At 50.6% G+C, this 19,057-nt stretch overlaps 1 protein-coding gene and 1 long non-coding RNA gene across 10 annotated transcripts in view; one reads left to right on the forward strand and one right to left on the reverse strand.

Moving 5' to 3' along the window:
• ZDHHC1 (zinc finger DHHC-type containing 1) overlaps positions 1 to 7,490 on the reverse strand; it is a 21,556-nt gene extending 14,066 nt beyond the window's left edge. The window contains exons 1-3 of one of the 8 annotated variants that reach the window (XR_004281189.1): positions 7,181 to 7,477; positions 3,575 to 3,693; positions 1,336 to 1,382 (exon numbers count right to left, since the gene is read on the reverse strand). Coding sequence is in view for 6 of the 8 variants with exons in the window: in XM_032324341.1 (XP_032180232.1) it covers positions 1,336 to 1,344 (9 nt within the window). In the remaining 2 variants the exon portion in view is untranslated. Of the gene's footprint in view, positions 1 to 1,335; positions 1,383 to 3,574; positions 3,694 to 4,919; positions 5,004 to 7,180 lie in introns of those variants that run through there. The other 7 variants (XM_032324341.1, XM_032324336.1, XM_032324338.1 and 4 more) reach the window with 7 other exon arrangements.
• Positions 1 to 14,574, forward strand: part of LOC116579252 — a 17,861-nt gene extending 3,287 nt beyond the window's left edge. Inside the window, exons 2-7 of one of the 2 annotated variants that reach the window (XR_004281191.1) lie at positions 555 to 3,557; positions 4,927 to 7,087; positions 7,964 to 8,219; positions 8,770 to 8,927; positions 10,144 to 10,301; positions 13,193 to 14,574. This is a non-coding gene — a long non-coding RNA (uncharacterized LOC116579252). Of the gene's footprint in view, positions 1 to 554; positions 3,558 to 4,926; positions 7,088 to 7,963; positions 8,220 to 8,769; positions 8,928 to 10,143 lie in introns of both variants that reach the window. The other variant, XR_004281190.1, reaches the window with a different exon arrangement.
• Positions 14,575 to 19,057: the final 4,483 nt, after the last annotated feature.

Genomic DNA, 19,057 nt, shown 5'->3' on the forward strand with positions numbered 1-19,057 from the left:
AGAGCGTTAACCTGAGGCCCGGGATGGAGCCCAGAACCCCATGCCTACAGCCAGGTTTCAGCAGGGGGGAGCAGGCTGGGACGTGAAGCCATCTCCCAGCCCGGGGGGAACTAGCGCCCGAGGATGAGGACAACAGTTGGTGGGGGAGGGTGGTAGTGTAGCGCTCTTCTCAAAGCCCCAGAGCAAGCTCTGGCCCGGGCCCCCACCAAGACAAGGTAGGAGGGTCCAGGGTTTATTCAGGACACAGTGGGCCGCCTGTTACTCGAAGTGCTCCGTCTCCACAGCCATCAAAGTTAAACCCAGTAGGACATGTTGTCATCTGTTAACAGTATCAGGCTGAGGCCAGAGCTGTAAGAACACCTGCTGATTCTGTTAGTCATCTCTGTCCTGAGGCCCAAATGCAAGTGTCAGAGAGGGCCCCCTTACTCTTTGCAAGGGCAAACAGGGAGTAGGGGTGCTCAGAAGGGGGTCTGGCCTCTGTCCCGGGGCCAGCACATACTCCCTTTAGGACAGGGGCCAGTGGGAGATCCTAAACGATCTTTCCTATGCCTCAGAAGGGCTGCCTGAGACTTCTTAGCTGAGGAGGAGCCAGCATGCAACCGATAAGGGAGGATTCCTCCTTGCTTCACTCCCAGCAGATGACCATGTTTCTCCAGGTAAACCAGGGCCTGGTGCACTGGGAACAGGAAGGTGAGCTGACACTCTGACTCACTTGAGATCTCACGGGAGGCAGAGCCTCCTTCAGAGGCCGACCACCAGGTGGCAGCACTCCCCCAGCCTCCAAGTCACCATCCTTCCATCTAAGAGGTGGCCTCCTGGCCAAAATTACAAGCAAGGCAGGCAGGGTGTGCAGTCATTCCAGAAGGAAGAGTCCCAACCCCACTATCTTCTGGGACTGAAGTGGGACTAGAGCCTGGGCAGGCAGTGCCACAACTGGGAGAACTCGTGGTAGGAAGGCCAAGAGCAGGGGACAAAACCCAGGCGGCTGGACTCTACTTTTAGAAGGCCATGCCCGTGGGTCAGGAAGTCTGACTATGCCAGAAAGTACAGCAAACACCCCTCAGCAACATCTGCCAAGAACATCTTCCTCACTTCTCAGCCCAACAAAATGTGACTTGACCGTCAGAGCCCAATCTAAGCATCCAGGAAGCTTTACCTGATGCCCCAAGCAGATTCAGGGGGCTCTCATGCTTAGTCTTTATTGGGCAAGTCCCTCTGCCACTCGGAACACTGTGTCATCCCCCTGTTCTGCCAGTTTCTCCTAAGGTAGCAACAATACTGTGATTCACTCACCCCTATTCCCCACACGCCTTCCCTCAAGCATCCACAACATACCTTGTACATAGTAGTTGCTCAGTAAATGTTTGCTGACTTGAAAACATCTGAAATAAAGGGAGATGCGGGTGCAATAAATGATGTGGAATCCTAGCCCATGCAAAACCATGGCCCACTCTGCCCTCAGTCTGCACAGCCACCATACAGACACCCCTCCTGCCCGAGCGCCCCCACCACTGGCTCTTACCCTGAATGCTGGACATTCACACTTAGCCACTGCCCTTCATCACGCCCGAGGCTTAGAGCCTCCTGCAAGTCAAGTCTGCCCTGTTCATCTCTGAGCTAAATGGAGTGGCCTTCGTTTTCTCTCAGGGACTCAAGTGGAATCCCTGGGTCATCTGCTTTGTCTTCAATAAGAAACAGTGAAAAGAAAGGTGAATAAAGAGCCCCAGCTTGGAGGAAACAGATTTAGGTTCAAGTCCTGGCTGAGTGGCTTGAGTTTCTTCATCTGGACAATGGGGGGAGGGTAGGGATAGCTACCCAGGACTGTGTGTAGATCAGTGATCCTGTAAGAAAAGCCCTAACACATAAATGCTCCCTAAATGACAGATATTGTAATTACCCTTAAAATAGCCCTCTGGCTTGTCCTCATTTCTCCAAAGGGAAGCAGCTGCATCTGATACTCTGTGAGGTTAATTTTCAAAGTGATGGGGTTGGTTGAAGCTGCTTTCTTAAACCAGTGGTCCTAAAGAACATGTTACCATGAGTTCTAGGCCACTGCATGGTCATTCTAACCATCTCACCTTTGATCAAAGGGACAAAGGTGATTAAAAAAACAAAACAAAACAAAAAAAACTGGCACAACTTCATTTTCGATGTCCTCAGAGGTAACAAATCTTTGATTTCTGGAAACAGTCAAAGGTCATCAGGTGAAGCTTGGTGAACAGCCGAGCTGGGTGACTGCTCAGGGGCAAATCCTTGTGGCTTGCACCTCACTTCTCCAGTGATATCATCACCAGGGTAACTACTTCAAAGAGAACCCATGAATTGGGAGCCCTCCGCAAATCTCTGCAGCCCTACTCCTTAAGGAAGTTTCTAAAGAAAAGTGCAGAGACACATGGCTGACATGCCCCACTGCCCAGAGTGGGCTGGCAGTGGCCATAGGCATCCCCCAGTGCTGCTGCTTCCCTGATTACCTGACGTGGGAGGAGTCACCATCTGAGGACTTGAGGGTGGCTCTGACTCCAAACCAAGGGACCCTTGGCCCAGGGAGGGTGCTGCTCATATGAGACTGTGGGCACAGGGATGCTGCTACTGGGCCTAAAGCCCTTGCTCTAGTGGCAGCACTCCAGAGCAGACACCCAAGCTGGCACGCCACCTGCCTCCAAAACCTGGGCCCTTGTGGGGAAATTCTTTGGGCCCGAAGGACTTTGGTTAAAAGGGCTGAGAGGTCGGAGAGAATCCAAGATGGGGCCTCAAGCAGGGATGGGACAGAGTACTGTCACCAGACCCAGGAACTTCTGTGTCTCTTCCCTCTCGGCACTTCTCTAGGAGACCAGACTGAACGATGCATGGCTCTGCTCCCGGACAACTTGGCCAGCCTCTGCACTCACACACTGGCCCAGTCAGCACTTTGGGGGCCCAGCCCCCTGATTGCGCTGAAGATGTAAACACAGATGAGACCAGGCTCCTGCTTTCTGGGGGCCCAGACAGGGCAGTGGGTAAACGGGTCCTGCAAGGGCCACCCATTCAGTGTAACAGAACACAGGGTGGATGGGGGAAGGGCGGGCGTGTGCAAGGGATGGAGCCAGAGAGAGAGTTGAGTCCTGAGAAGCTGCAGGGTCAGATTCCATGGGGCCTAGGAGGCTTAGTACCCAAGGAAGCTTGGGTACTACTAAAGAGCCACCAGGAGTCAAAGGAACTTTAAAGCAGGGGAATCACATAAAGGTGGTGGGTGTTTTACAGAATTTCTAGTCCTAGTAGGGAAGAGGGCATGAGCAAGAGGGGAAAGGTGACACCACGATAGGGTGGGCCTGGGAAGGCAGCCGCCTTATGCTTGGGGAGGAACTGGTCAGGAGATGGAGGTCAAGCCACAAGGTCCCTTAGACTACCCAATGCCCCCAGCTACATCTCTGGTGGGAGGAGAGGTATGTATGAGCCTTAGTAAAAGACTTTTCCTGTACCTTCTGCAGTCACAGAAACTGGTGGAGATGGAGGAACTACAAGAGTGAAGAGTGACGAGGCCCCGTGGAGTGTTATGGGCCAAGGTCCCCACCGCCTGGGTAAGCCAAGAACCCACCTGGCTTCTTAGGTGGCTTGGAGGGGGCTGTACAGGCCCCTCCCAGTTCTCCCAGTAAGGTGAAGGTCATTGTCCGGATGACAACAGTCTCTTCCTATTAACAGTCACTTGCTAAAACCCTAAAATAGCATTTTCAAAAGAAAGTTAGGTGACCTTAATTTATATGCCTGATTTAAATGAGGGAACTCTTTAACATTTCAAGCTCTCACTATGAACTGCAGAATCGTTATATGATTGATCCACCTCCCTCTTGCCCACTTCTGCTCTCACCCCCCAAACAAAAATAAAATTTTTTTTGGAAATGCTGTTCTGAGATTCATGAACGGCACCCTCAAAACAACCAGAGGTGAAAAGTCCCAGCCCTAGGGAGGCAGTGGGCAACCCTGCATTCCTGCAAGCTGCCTTAGAATTTCAGGAAAAAATCAACTTAATTACTAAAGAGGATCTGTAGGAGGAGGCCACTGAACTGGGAGGGTAGAGTGATGGGGTCAGAGGAGAAGAAACTGGGCTATTGAGGGGTACTGAGGGCCTGGGAGCCTAAGCCACCAATGGAGAGAGGCAGGTTGGAGCTAGGCAAGAGGACTAGGCCTGGAGACAGAGCCAGGTTCTGGTTCCTGCCCTACCTCTCTCAGATTGGGCAACCCAGAGGCAAATTTCAGACCCACCTTTTTGGGTGTCTCCTTTACTCAGCTTTTTAAAAAAGTTAGCTGGGGGGCTGGGGGAGGGCACCTGGCTTCAACAGAGCATGCAACTCTTGATCTCAGGTTTGTGAATTCAAGCCCCGTGTTGGGCTCACTAAAAGAAAAAAAAAGTTAGCTGGAAGGCAATTTGGCAATGTCTACCAAACTTAAGAACACATACCCTTGGGCCCAGTCATTCCATTTCTAGATATTTATCTTATACATATGGTCACAAAGTACACAAAGAGTCACTGCAGTCTTGTTTGTAATAATAAAGGACAAAAAAAAACAATGTAAACTGACTGTGGGACATCCACACAGTGAAATGCTATACAACATCTGAACAAGGAGGAATGAAATGACCTTTGATACACAGTGAAGGGGAAAAGCAAGATGTGGGACAGCTAGTTGTAGAGCGTGCTACCAAGTGAGTAAAAACAAAGCAGGATGGAGAGATGTTTAAGTTTCTACTTGCACAGATTCCCTCTGGAAAGAAATGCAAGAAGACAGACACAGGGGCAGCCAGCCTCTGGGCAGAAGAGTCAGTGGCTGGGGTGAGAGAGATTTGCTTTGTGCACTGTTTGAAATTTTTTTCTAGCACATGCATTTAATGCTTTTGAAAAAAAAAAAAATATGTCAAATAATTGAGGAGTGTCACGTCTTACCCTCCAGGCCCCATTGTGCTGCCATGCGGACCAAATGTGGGCTCCAGAGCCCTGTACCACGCCTGACAAGCAAGGAAATCCCGCCTAACGACCATGCAAAAAGAATGTCCGGTTTTAGTTCAATGCTTTCTCACTCTCCAAAGCAATTCTGAATGGTTCATCTGCAAAGCTGTGAGGAACGGTCTTGTCAAAGCTGGAACCGGATCACCAGGCAGCACAACAGAGAAGCCGCTGGGCAGCACCTTGGTCCAGTCCTCAGCCAAAGGCCAGCTTTGCTTCCCATGACTCCAGAACCCAAAGGGAAGGTACACACCACGGGATGGTTTTGCTCACAGCCATCTTTGCTTTTTGTTAAGAAAAGCTAGAGGATTTATGGTTGCCACCGGAATGATTTTCCATGGATACTTCTTACCATATTTTCATCTTTTTTCCCTCCGGATCTGCTTTTAAAATAATTTTCACTAAGATTTAACAGATGCCCAATTTCAACCTAAACAGGAGCTGGAGAAAAATGTGGCATGGTGCACACTGTTTTACGATGTGAAAAGTCATTTACAGAAGAAGTTTTGGGGCAGATACTTTGTTTACAAAAATTCCTCATAGGTGCCAGAGAAGTCACTTGCCTTAAAATTCTGGGAAGTAGCACCAGTTTGACCAAAAGATGCACATCATAACAAGGCCCAGAAAATAAACTGGAACTTCAAGCTGTTCTCCTAGTCTTCGCCAATCACTGTTCTGAGATCTAGCTGGGCTCCTCGCATAAACAACATGCAGAAGTTTGATGCTAGAGCAAGAAAAGCCTGAAACCTCAATCATTCCTGAGTTGACATGGTCCGAAAACATTGTCTGTACCATTCTCCTCCTGAAGCAACCACTGCAAACTGTTTGGGGTTCAAGTGCAGCCAGGGAAAGGGGACAAGAAGGGTGGAGTAACATGGAGTGAAAACAAGGCCACTGAGGAGCCAAGGGTTGTTGATTTTAACCAGGAAATCAACTCACATGATCGTAGGAGCAAGCCCTAAGGAACACCCACCAAGAAACAGTCGTTAAGAACAAAGTTGTGTCAAAACAAAGTAAGAAAAACAAAAGGAAAAAAAAACAAACCTGGTTAATTAAGCACCAATGTTGCCTTTACTGCAGCTCGTGTGATTATCTGTTTACAAACCCATCTCCCACAGCGAACCACCAGTTCCACAAAAGCAGAGACCACCCTTCACCTATTCTAAATCCAACTCTCCTTCAATAAGAAAAATTACAGCATTTCTTACCATCTCTGCTGCCATCACCCTAATCCAAGCCTCCATCATTACTCCCCTATCGTTTCAGTGATAATACTAGCATTTAGAGGGTACTTTTTCTGTGTGGGGGCATTGCTTTAACTGCTTTGACAGAATTCACTTATAAACCCTCACAACTCAGAGAGCTCAGAGACCTCCTCCATCACTGGTCTCCATGGGCTGATCCATCACTTTGTCTCTCATAAACAACATGCGGAACAACATCTCCCTTTCACAGATGAAGACACTGGGTCTCAGAGGGACTAACTTCTAGGAGACACAGCTAGCCTGGCAGAATTAGGATGGCCCTCAACTGACTTAGTGTGTGGTCATAAGGCGCTGCCTACAGCAGCCAGAGGAAGGTGAGCTTTTCAAAATTTCAGACTCCTCCAAACTTTTCAATGGTTTCCTCCCGCTGCTGGTATAAAATTGAAACCCCCATTACACCCTGCAATGCTCCCCTCCCCCTTTCTATTCCTTAATGGTACTTTGCTGTCCCTGGACCTTTGCATTTGCTTTTCCCTCTTCCACAAACACCCTTACCCTACTTACAATGCTGGTTTCTTTTCAACCTTCAGGTCTTAGCTTCAAAGTCACGTTTTACAGCAGACCCTGCCTGACCACCACCCCCGCCCCCTCCATTACATCACCAGAGCACTTATCTCGACCTAAAATCACTTTTGTCTTCTATCTGGTGCCAACACACACACACCCCCCCCACCTGCAAATACTCTGTGGGTTCTGGAGATAGCCGTTTCTTGGAGTCCTCCGTGGCCCGGCGTCTGGCACACAGTAGGCGCTCAACGCAGATACGTGAACCTGATGAATGCTGGAAGGAAGCCCCGCGCTCTGGCGGGTCCATGCAGTCCAAGCCACGGGCTCCAGACCCAGGTGAGCGCAGAGCACGGCGGGGCGGGGGGGCAGCCACAACCCTTGTGGCTCAGGCCAGGCTTCCAGGTGAGGGCGGCGATGGGGGCTCCTCACCTGCGCGACGCGGCGACCGAGCCAGATCGGCCCTGCCAAGGTCACCCAGTGGTTCAGCCCCCGCGCCTGGACGTCCACCCTCCAGGGCGGCAGCACTTCAGACTCTCGCAGCGGATATGATCCCCAGGACCAGACGGCGCCGCAGCCTGGAGCAGAGCCCCATCCTGGGCCGTGCGACGGTGGCTGGGCCAGCAAGTCCCCGGGATCCTGCTGGAGCAGGATGGTGGTACGGCCGGGCCAGGCCGCGGCGGGCTGGAACTCTTCAGGCGCTGGGCCCGTTCCCCTGGCAACCGCGCAGGCTACGGCGCCCCACAGCGGCCAAACCGCGCTGCGTTGCTTCGCACGGGCATCGAGCCTGGGGAGGGGCCCACCAGGGACCCCTAGAACCCCCGCTGACCCCTTTCCCCATTCCCTTTCAACTTTTCTCCTCAAAAACCCATCCCCGCCCCCTCCCCACCCCCCATCCCACAGATGTCTTCTCGAAATCCTAACTTGTCCCCAAAACGACACCCTTCAGTTAGACCACCACTCTCAGGGAGAACTCTCACCCCTCCCCCTCATCCCCCCCCGCCCCCGCAGTCAGCCTGCACACTTTATGAGTAGGTGCTGGCACTGGACATTCCATGGGGAACACTCATGAGATCCCTGCCCTTCAGGGAGATTATAGGGTAAGAGAAAGACAGGTACAGCCAATATGCAGGTTTCCCCATAATATAAAGTGTGAAGTGTAAGAGCAAAATATATAGCACAAAATATCTCCTTTTTGTATTTCTTTTAATCAAGTATATATCCTACTGTGAGCTCCCATCCTCCAGGCTGGTAGGAAATGCAGTCTTAGCCTCCACTGGGCTCTTCTTACCCAGGTTATTCCAAGGACTCAGGATCTCCTGCAGCAGCAGTCTGAGAAGTCACGAGCCCTCTCTGGTGCTGAGGCCTCCGCCATTGTCCCAATCACAGGACTCCCAGGGTCGGGCTCTGAGGGGCCATGCCTGCTGCCCCAAGATTGCCAGGGACAGGGGCACGTGAGTGGCTCAGTCAGGTAAGCCTCTGCCTCTTGATTTGAGCTCAGGTCATGATCTCAGGGTCTTAGAATCAAGGCCCACATTGGGCTCTGCACTCAGCAGGAATTCTGCTGGAGATTCTCTCCGCCTCTCCTCTCACTCTCTTAAAAAAAAAAAAAAATTAATAAATCTTAAGGAAAAAAAAAAAGATTGCCAGGGACAAGTGCCTGCTTCCTGGGTCCCAGGGCCTGAAGACTCTCTTTCCTGGACCTGACTTCCCTGAAAGCCAGGGAGCACTGGAAATGGACTCTCTCATGAGCTCAGGCTTTCCCCCGCCCCCAAAGAAACAATGAAGAAACTTTGTCTTCTGCCAGCAGTCCGATGCATATCTCCAAGGCCCTAAAATGGTGAGCAGCTAGCCAGCTACCTGCTCATAACAGGTTGGACAGAAAGAATCCCTATGCCTAAAATGTATGAGCCACTTGTGAACAGTAAAAGCAACATAACAACTCCTGCTTTGTCAAAAGTCAGTTGTGAGTCATTGTGCAAGTGATTTAATCTCTCTACCATATAAATTCTTGTTTCCAGGCCTGATAAACTCAAACTCGGTGTGGAATAAATATCACTGCTACTCTGGCCTTAGAAATACAAGATGATTTCTCTTGTTAAGATGTCAATCAAGATGACTCTTTACCTGGAATTGAAGGACCTTAGGGTCCAACAGAGATGATGACCCAGAAATCAAGGTAGAGGATGAGCCCATTTATGCCCATAGGGAAGGGAGAGAATCTGAGAGTCACAGCCATCTAGGCCCTGGGTCCACCTACCTCCCAGGCATGTCTCCTGGATGTCCCATGGGCATCTAAATGCAACATATCCCTATATACCCTTTCTGTCTCTGCCACAAAGTTGTTCCTTCACTCACGCCCTCCAAAGGGCACCACTAACTACCCAGTCTCCTCCTGGTCCTTGCCCATCTAAACCAGATAGTTCCCAAGACTAGGCAGCATGTCCAGTGTCCATTCCTCCCACTCCACTCCAGTCCGGACCCCCAGCATCTTACTTGCTGATTCTGCCCTAGCTTCCTAACAACTGCCTGCCTACATCCAGACCATTCTTCTCCCAGCTGCTGGGCTTATCATTCTCTCCATATTTTTTTAAAGATTTTATTTTGGGGGCGCCTGGGTGGCTCAGTTGTTAAGAATCTGCCTTTCGCTCAGGTAATGATCCCAGGGTCCTGGGATGGAGCTCCACATCAGGCTCCCTGCTTGGCGGGAAGCCTGCTTCTCCTCCTCCCACTCCCCCTGCTGTATTCCCTCTCTCGCTGTCTCTGTCAAATAAATAAAATCTTTTTTTTTTTTTTTAAAGATTTTGTTTATTTATTTTGACAGAGAGAAATCACAAGTAGATGGAGAGGCAGGCAGAGAGAGAGAGGGAAGCAGGCTCCCTGCTGAGCAGAGAGCCCGATGCGGGCCTCGATCCCAGGACCCTGAGATCATGACCTGAGCCGAAGGCAGCGGCTTAACCCACTGAGCCACCCAGGCGCCCAAATAAATAAAATCTTATAAAAAATTTATTTTTAAGTAATCACTACACCCAACATGGGGCTCTAACTTACAACCCCAAGATCAAGAGTCACACGCTCTATTGACTGAGCCAGCCAGGTTCCCCCTTTCTCTTTATTTGTTAAAGTGGGTTGTAGTCTGAGTAATGGCCTCCCGAAGGTGTCCACATCCTAATCTCTGAAAGCTATGAACATGTCACTTTACCAGGCAAAAGGGACTTTGATTAAATTAAGGAGATTGAAATGGTGGAGATTATCCAGGATTTTCCAGGTCAGCTCACTGTTGGTCATAGGGCCCTTATGAGAGGGAGGCCCAAGGGTCAGAATGGGAGAAGGTGATGTGATAATGAAAGCAAAGGTCAAAGAGATATGACAACACTGTGCTACTGGCTTTGAAGGTGGAGGAAGAAGCCAGGACCTGAGGAATGCAGACAGCCTCGAGGCTGAAAAGGGCAAGGAAACAGATTGTTCCCGAGAGCCTCCAGAAGGAGCAAGCCTGCTGACACCTTGACTTTAGCCCAGTAAGACCCACTTCAAGCTGCTGACGTCCAGAACTGTAAGATAAAAAATGTGTATTATTTTAAAATATGTGTTGTGGCAACAGCTTATTGTAGCAATAGGAAATTAATACAGTGGGTTTCAAATAGGGTTAAATACACATACAATGAATTAAAACAGGTCTCATTTGAAACAAAAGTCCAAGGGGCAGCTCAAATTCCCTCCATGCCTGTCTGCATGATTCCAAGCCAGGCTCTCTGAGAAAAGGACTCCCTCTGGTCAAATTGCTTTTTATTTATTTATTTATTTAATTTTATTAAGCTCTACACCCAATATGGGGCTCAAACTCATGACCTCAAGATCAAGGGTAAATGTCTACCAGTCATGTACCCTTGGTCAAACTTGCTCTTTAAAAGCACAGGCAGTTTGAGCATAGTCTTCCGGAGTCTGTCAACATAGTGAGGTACCCAGTCCAGAACCTGACACCACCCAGGGCATCACCTACTGAAGAAAGCAAGCAACACGTTGCCCACTCCCGTAGCAGAGAAACCTTCTCAATATGAAAATAACATCTGATAGGTCTTTGGTGTAAGATATTTCCAGGGGTCCCTTTTGCATTTAGGATGAACTAAAAGACCACAACATGGCTACCAAGGACTTGAAGAACAAGTTCCTGTCCACCTCTCCAGCCCTGTCCTCTCTGAGGATTACGCAGCTCCTAGAACCTACAGCATTTGCTGCCACCCCCAGGCCTTTCCCCACAGGGTTCCCTTTACTTGGAGTGTTGTCTTAGCTCCTCCTGCCCCTTTGGCCAATTTCCATGAAAATGTGAGGCCCACTTTTCTGGAACAGAAGTCAGCCCCTGGGGCAGAACTTGTTCCTGTCCACAATGGTTGCCCCACAAGGTCAGTCTGCCCAGGGTGGAAGAGACCAGGCTACAGGGAGAAAAGGCCCAATTGTGGTTTTAAGGGCTTGCACACCCTTAAAGATTAAAAAATCCCCATGCCCTGTGCCAAACCAGCCCATCCTTCATTAGAGCCATTGTGCACCTGGGCCCCTCCAAGACCTGTCACTCATCCCAGGGCAGGTCTATAGTTTACCAGTTTCAATCCCAGCTCTGCCATCGCCAGCTGGGCAAACTCGTTCACCTCTGTGAGTCTCAATTTGCTCCTTTGGTGAAATGAAGGTAACTAGCTACAACACAAGTGTGATGAGGACTGAAATGGTGCTCGTACTACTAAAGCACATGGAGTGTTCAGCTTGTAGTAGACATCCATACGTATCATCTAGACCTTGCTTATCTTTCCATCAGGAAGATGATGCTATCCATTTCATCAACTAATAAAATTAAATTTTATTTGTCAAATTAGCCCAGGTGGGATGTGGCCAGCCATCGCTCTCATTCTCTGGGTCCACTTTGTCTGGGTCACAGTACACTTTCCAATGAACCCTGGATGAACCGGCCCCTCCACTTGGCTTCTGCCCATGGCCACCAGAATATCTTGCCCCGGCAAGCTCAGTAGCCTCCAGACTGGTCTTAGTGCTTCCATTGTGGGCTCCCATTCCCCTCAGTCCATTCTCCTCACAACTTGTGGCTGTCAAAAAAAGTTTTTCTTTTTAAAGCCAAACTGATTATTTTACTTCCTACTTACAACCATCATGACCCTGGGGAGCAATAGTTCAATATACCATGAAATTAGAATCAAACCCTTCTCCTCACAGTGGCCTCCAAGACCTCCCGTGCCCCCTGGCTCCGGGTAATTCCTACAGCCTTATGGGCCTCCCTTTCCTCAAAGGACCAGGCTGGAGGTCATACTGAGGCCTTTTGCACTGATGCTGTTTGCTACCTGGATCATCACTTCCTCTGGGCTAGTTTTCCCCGACCCTCAGAAGACACTGTTACTCCCATAGCACCATGGGACTCTGGTTTCCACTCTCAGTGGCTCCTGATTGTGTACTGATCTGATTAGGGGCTGTCCCTCCAGACAGCCAGAGAGACCCCAAGGGGAGGAATGATGCTTATCTAACTCCTTAGTACAGAGCTTGGAACACAGCAAGTGCTCAATAAATGTTTGCTGAAGGAAGGAAGGGAGGGCAGAAAGATGGAATAAATGAAAAGATAGTGCTTCCTATAGGAGCTCTTTTGTGAAGCCTTTTATAAAGTAAATGATACTTGTTGAATTATTTTTGGTGCAAAAATTCTTTCCTATCTTATTATCCCTTCAACGTAGTACATCTATTTTTTTTCCGTACGCCTTGTAAAGATTTTTTTAATTTGCTACACAAAGGACATTTTCCTCCCATTAATTTTTTTAAATGGTTTTTATGACCACTTTGTGCTTTAAGAAGGAAATACTGCTCGGTATTCAGAATATTCTTTCAGCTTCTTTGGTGAGAAGATTCTGGAAGCCTTCCCACTGTTGACTATAACCAGTGCAGCTTGGAACACGATGTCACCCCTCCAGAATTCTCTCAGACCTAGATAAAACTTATTCTGTGTGTCTCGTTGGGGACAAGGTGTTTGGAAACAGTGCCTTATGCAACAGAGCTGCTGCAGGGCAGTCCCTTGGAGGCAAATGTAATAAAAATCATGATGTGTGAAAAATGTGCCCACAGAGTCCGAGGAACTAAAGATTTTAAAGCTTCTCTGCCAGTAATTCAGTTTTTATTTTATGTTTCTTGGAAAACTGAAGGCTTGTGTCTACCACATGTGTTACCTAAGACGCAGGGGGGGTGGGGGGCGGTAAAGGGTGTTTTGTGCTGGTGAAAATATCTATGGCCACCTGGTCAAAGCAGTCCTCTTTGTAAATGACCTCCTCTCCCTGGGGCCTGCACATGCTCCCCAGGGAGGGGTATTTTCATCCTGCATGAAATTGCTCTTTGCTTGCTCACTTCTATGGGCAATGGTACATGCTTGCAAAGCTGCTGACTGTGGTTACTTTATTTCAGAAATGTGCAGGCCTGAAACACCTGAATTTTTCCTGGAATACTTGAAAGCAAATTATGCGCCGGAACCTCTCAGGCCTGTTCCCAGCGGAATTTCCTTTGAGTGCTCATATCTCAAAACCTTATGTAACCTGACACAATTATCTGAAAAGGCTCGGAATCCAAAAGAACAGTGTTCTGAGCTAGGAATGAAGGTTGGAGCTGGGAAAGACGTGTCCTCCCCCTGCCCGGGGACTGGGTCATACTTCACTGCGACAATACCCAATTCACATTCCAAAGAAAAATGCTAACCCTCTGACACTGTGACCAGGGGGAGGCTTTGCTTCATCTCTCCAAGCAAGGAATCACTTAACGAGGTGCTCGAGGGACATTACAAAAGCCCTAGACCTGGCTGGTGATTAAAAATATTTCGATAACCACCATGAGCAAGTGGTCTTCCCAGGATGGAAGCCAGAATGGCTTGGGCCCCTTTTGGGGAATATACCCCCCACCAACTCAAAAATCAACCCATTTGAAGAGGTGGTGTCTCACACCAGCAGTTAGCAGTACAAATGGGATATATACCGGGAGTCTGGAAACCTTATTTTCACCCAGTGATGGGTCCAGGTGATTCTGACTCAAGCCCAGCCCAAGACTCCATCTCCCCAGGCCAACCCCCAACTCCAGGGAGAAGTGGGGAATGAGGACACAAACTCTAAGTGCAGACCTAAAATCGGGGCTCCATGAGGAGATGACCCCGCATTCCAGAAAGCCCCTGACCCAAGAAGCTTCCTCTGCCCTTTATTTAGTTTCACTTTCAGAAATCCCCATCCTGCTCACCATTTGCATACCAGCGGTGAGAGACCTCCTAGGAGAACAGGCACCACTCATAGGTGGTTGGCTTTTCAAGGAATTTGCTGGAGAAAATTGTAGGCAAGGCTGTGAACAAAACCCCCCTCCATCTGGTTTCAGTTTATTTAAAAAAACAACGCACACAGGCCTCCCCACCAGCAATCAGAAAACAGCCACAGCTTCCCCAGGGGGGTATTAGCCACCAAGGGTGGGGTGAATTTTATATATGTAAATAAAGTAAATCAGCTAGCCAACAGCAACTAATTTTTGTATCTTTTGCAGTTGTTCTGCCAAAAAAAAAAAAAGGCCTAAATCAGCCGTGATGGAATTATAAAGAAGCAAGTCTTGGAATTTGTTTTAACAACTTGCCTTAATTCTACCACTGGGTGACATGTTTCTAGTCTAGAAGCAAATTTTTAAAAAAGGTTGATAGTCTTTCACCCAGGTATTGCCAGCGCCCTAGGCTGAAGGCCAAGAGGCAGTGTGACCAGATGGTTGGGAGCCTAGCATCTGGATAGCTGTGTGACCTACGGCACCCCATAACCTCTCTGGGTTTCCTTTCTTTCTTTTTTTAAAAGATTTTATTTATTTATTATTTGAGAGAGAGAGCAGGATGGGAGGAGGGAGCAGAGGGAGAGGGACAAGTAGACTCTGCTCGGAGTACATCTGCCCTGGGGCTGGATCCTAGGACCCTGGGATCATGACCTGAGCAGAAACCAGGAGTCAGCTGATTAACCTACTTAGCCACCAGGTGCCCCTGGGTTTGTTCTCTCATGTATAGTACCTGCTTCACAGGGACTATATGAGCATAGTAAATAAAATAAGGGACAAGGAAACCACACACAGGACTGGCATATGACAAACACACAGGAAATGTGGCAGAAGGTTATGAATGACTCAAAAACCACACTGTGGGATCCGAGATAGCCGGTTTCACCTGGAGTCAGCCAAGCACTCCTGGCAGGTGTTCTCAATTGGGCTTGCCTTTCCCCCCCAGGGCTGGTCTAGAAAACGCTTCTGAGCACATTCTCTTAGTGTTTCCCAAACTCGAGGGCCCTAATCCCCAAATATCTGCCTTCAATCCTGGAGGCAAAAGAAAAGTTCTGAGGAGGGTGCAAGACAGTTTGAAAATGTAAGCGATATCCCATGCTTCCCCTGCCTCACCCTTCCCCACTAACCAAAGGGCCGGATTTCCAGATGCACAGCCTAGATAGCGTACCTCTGAAAACAGAGGGATTTCACTTTGTGCCTAGGGCACATGAAGGTGGGTCGGTGATCTCCTGGGCTCCTGTGCCACGGAGCCCTGTTATGTGCTGGAGATGGCTGGCATCCAGGTGCCCCTGGGCTCAGCTCTTGCATATCCACAAGCATCTTGGACTCACTTAGCCCAAAGCAGACCTCTGCTTCTGTCCCTTGTCTGGATACTGCAACAAGACTCCCAGCCTCCACTGTCCCCCATCCCTAAATCCATTTCCTGGCAACTGGGACAGGCATCTCATTTGCTCAAGACCATTCCCAGCTCTCCTTTGGCCCACAGAAACGAAATTTTATGAGGCCGCATGTGGCAAACATGGTCCCGCATTAACACAGTTCTCAAGATCCCAGACTTTGGGCTCAAGTACCCCTGAGTCTGAAGTGAGAGCTCACGTACACCTGAGCAGAGAGATGTGTCTGTGGTATTTGGGAAATGGGATGTAGTCCTCTGGTGGCCTTTGGTGAGGTCAGGAGGGGGAGCCAGGCAGAGCTAGAGTGGGGGCGGGGAAATGTGGCTGAGGAGAGGGGAGCACAAGAACAGTGCTGGAGGGGAGTTGTATGGGACTGAGGTGAAAGACGTTCTCTGTTGCGGCCACCAGTGGAAGAGGCCGGTTGTTGTTATGAACCCAGGATACCCACCACAGGGGTTGGCATCCAGTAGAAACTGAACAAAAGTTTGCTATCTCTGAGGATAGGGGTGATGGAGTCTGGAGCCTCAGTGGGGGTACTGGCCATAGCCAGAAAGATGGGCCCCTCTGCCATGTGCTGGAGGGAGGGGTGGTGGAGTGCTGGGAGGGACCAGAGGGCAAGGCAGGGCCTCCTTGGGACTTTGCTGCCCCTGAGCTGCACCACCAAGGGAGGAAGACATGATGAAGGAGTCTTGGCTCCAGGAGCCCCAGTGTGGCCAGGGGACAGAGGGTGAACTCTTGGAGACTGGGACGGCCCCCCACGCGTGCTTCTGTTCCCCCATCCTCAAATCCCGCCTTCAGCTTCACTCTATCCCCTCAGAGCCGCGCCCTTCCAGCGAGGCCAGCAGATGGTGCCAGTGAGCTGCGAGACTCACCTGGAGCAGACTGGAGCCAGCCTGCCAGCCCCCCACCAACCAGTGACCCTCTAGAGCCTGGGGTAAGCTAAGGGTTTGCCTCACCAGGTTTCTGACCAAGGGGGAGGAGAGATCATGGGTGGTGGCAGGCAGTGAGGGGGATGTCAGACTGAGGACTCAGGGAGACAATGGGCTTAGGGGTGGGGTGACTAGGGGGCTCTGATCCTTCTGGTTGCTCTTCATTCCATTGACCCTGTCAGGCCCTGCCTTATCAGTTGGGGCTACTGCCCTCTGCCTCCCTTCCCTTCTCTTCCTTGGAGGCCCCTGCCAGCCCAGACTCCTCGTTCTGGCAGAGGCTGGTTCTCTGCCTCTGGGCAGGCACAAGCTGGCAGCAGGCCTCAGACAGGGTTGGGCCAGCCCCTCCCATCCATGACTGCCTGAACCACCTTCTTTCTACTTCCAGAACTTCTCCACCTGAAGAGGGCTAAGGGTTCAGCTGCCGAGGAGGCCACAGAAGACTGCCGCATAGATCCTAGGAAGGAGGCCTGGCCTCTTGGCCTTGGAAGTAGGGTGAATTTGGGTAAGCTGGGTGGGCACATATAAAAATGTGGCAGATCATCCTGTCCCACAAGACCCAAATCACACAAGACTAATGGTTCTGTCCAAGGTGGCAGAGAATCCCAAAAGATGAGCTAGAAATATCCCCTCCCCATCCTAGCCATCCTATACTCCACAACCAAAGGCAATTCTCTATACCCCCTCTCAGCAAGTCTTTCTCCCCACCATGGGCTTCCAGATAAGTCAGGATTCTTCATGGTTCCTTCTCAGGACAGTGTAGGATTCTGCTTCTCATTCTGTGTTCTCACTTTGCTGTCCCTCTTCCACTTCCCAGAGTTTGGGTTCTAGTTCAGCAAGTGCTAAGGACTACCTGTGTGGCCTTGACCTTGAAGACTGCCTGGGACCCCCACCCCACTTCCTCCTTTAAATGCCTGTCCCGCTCTCAAGGAAGCCCTTAATACGCCAAGGCAGGAGAAACCATAGCCAGACTTTCAATAGGGTGACAAAGTGGGGTGGGGGTTCCCACAAATCCAGGGTCTACAGCTCAGGTCAGGAAGCTAGGCCAAGGCTTCTGTGTCTACCTGTGAGCTTGGGCCATAGATTCAGAGCAACAGGAGTCAGCAGGTTTTAGAAAAGGAATGTTTCCCTGAGTTTCCAAAGGATGGCCCAGACAAAGAAAGAGTCACCAGAAGCACACACAACATACACAAGTGCACTCTCAGGCACTTGCAGGTCATGTCACAGGACATGGACACAAGTGTTTGCAAATACTGGTACAAACAGGTACACAAGGTCATGTGCTCAAGGTAGTCACACATTTCCTCCCCAGGCCAGGGCTAGCCTGCCGTCTGTGTTGAGAGGAGAAGGAATACTTAAAGGGACAGAAGTGGCTCTGAAAAGGAGATGGGCCCTCAACCCAGAGGTCCCTGCCTAAATGGCTCCCAGCCCCCTCCCTGCGAATCCCCTGGCCCAAGAGGGAGCTATGCCTGGGTGGCAGAGAAGGCTTTGAAGGAGACACTGCCTCTAAGCCATGGCACAGAGCCTGAGCACCTAAGATAGAGATTGGGCACAAGGCTAGGAGGGGTCCATGACCTCCCAGGACCTAGTTTGGGCATAGATGAGGCAGTGGGCAAGATCCAGAGGCCCACAGGAAGCAGGGACTCCTTCTGCCATGGGGTGCACCTACTGCCCTCAAAATCAGGCCTGGCAGCCAAATGCTGGCACCAATTCCTAGTGCCTGGCAGAGCCCTAGCATGGATGCCAAATACAGGGTGCCAGACACGGGGGTGGGCAGGATGGGGGGCCGCTGGGCCACACACAAACACAGATCTTCATATATACAGGCAGGGAAATGCACCCACACTCACATCACTTATTTTATACCCTGCGGGATCATGGGAGTAGGACAGGGATCACTTTGTCCTAGAGGCTGCCCTCACTCACTCTCCAGGTGTCCCCATTGGCCTGGAGTATGGGTTGGAGGGTGGGCTGGAAGTAATGGGAGGCCTAGACACTTTCTGTGAGCACCCGCCTCCGCCACACACACACACACACACACACACCCCTGCACTCCCACACACGTACACTTGTTTAGCAGAAGGAGGTGGGGTTGGTGCATCCCCAGGACTGGGCCCTGGAGGGAAGGTGGAAGGCGGGGCAAGAGATTCCCAAGAACCTGGGCAGTCATCTTGCTCCCCCCAGCACCCGCCACAAGCTGGTTTTGTGGCCGCGGGCAGCTTAGGTGTGTGCGCGCGTCAGGGCGTGTGTGTGTGTGTGTGTGTGTGTGTGTGTGTTTGCGCGCGCGCGCGCGCGGGACCTGCGGCCGTGCACAGCGTGGGAGTGCGGCGCGTGTGCCCGCTGCGGCTGCGGCGGCCGGCCGGGTGAGGGCGGGCTGCTTCTCCAAGCTGTTAGGCAGGCCAGGAGGCCAGCACAGGTGCTGTCGGTGTGGGAAGCTGATGGTGGTTCTAAGTGTCCTTAGGTGTCCCAAACAAGTGTGAGGTGGGTGTGCTCACCTGGGAGCGGCGGGTCAGAGGCCTTGGGAGCGTGGGGGGTGTGGGCGAAGGGGTGAGCATATGCAAGGGACGAGGGCTACACCGACCGGCCCTGTTCCCGGCACGGTCCGCGACTAGGCGGCTCCTCCTCTAGCAGCAACTTTGGGACTTTGTTCCGGCTTCTTAGAAAGC

This window comes from Mustela erminea, chromosome 19 (genome assembly GCF_009829155.1).
Source record: "Mustela erminea isolate mMusErm1 chromosome 19, mMusErm1.Pri, whole genome shotgun sequence".
NCBI classification, from domain to species: domain Eukaryota; kingdom Metazoa; phylum Chordata; class Mammalia; order Carnivora; family Mustelidae; genus Mustela; species Mustela erminea.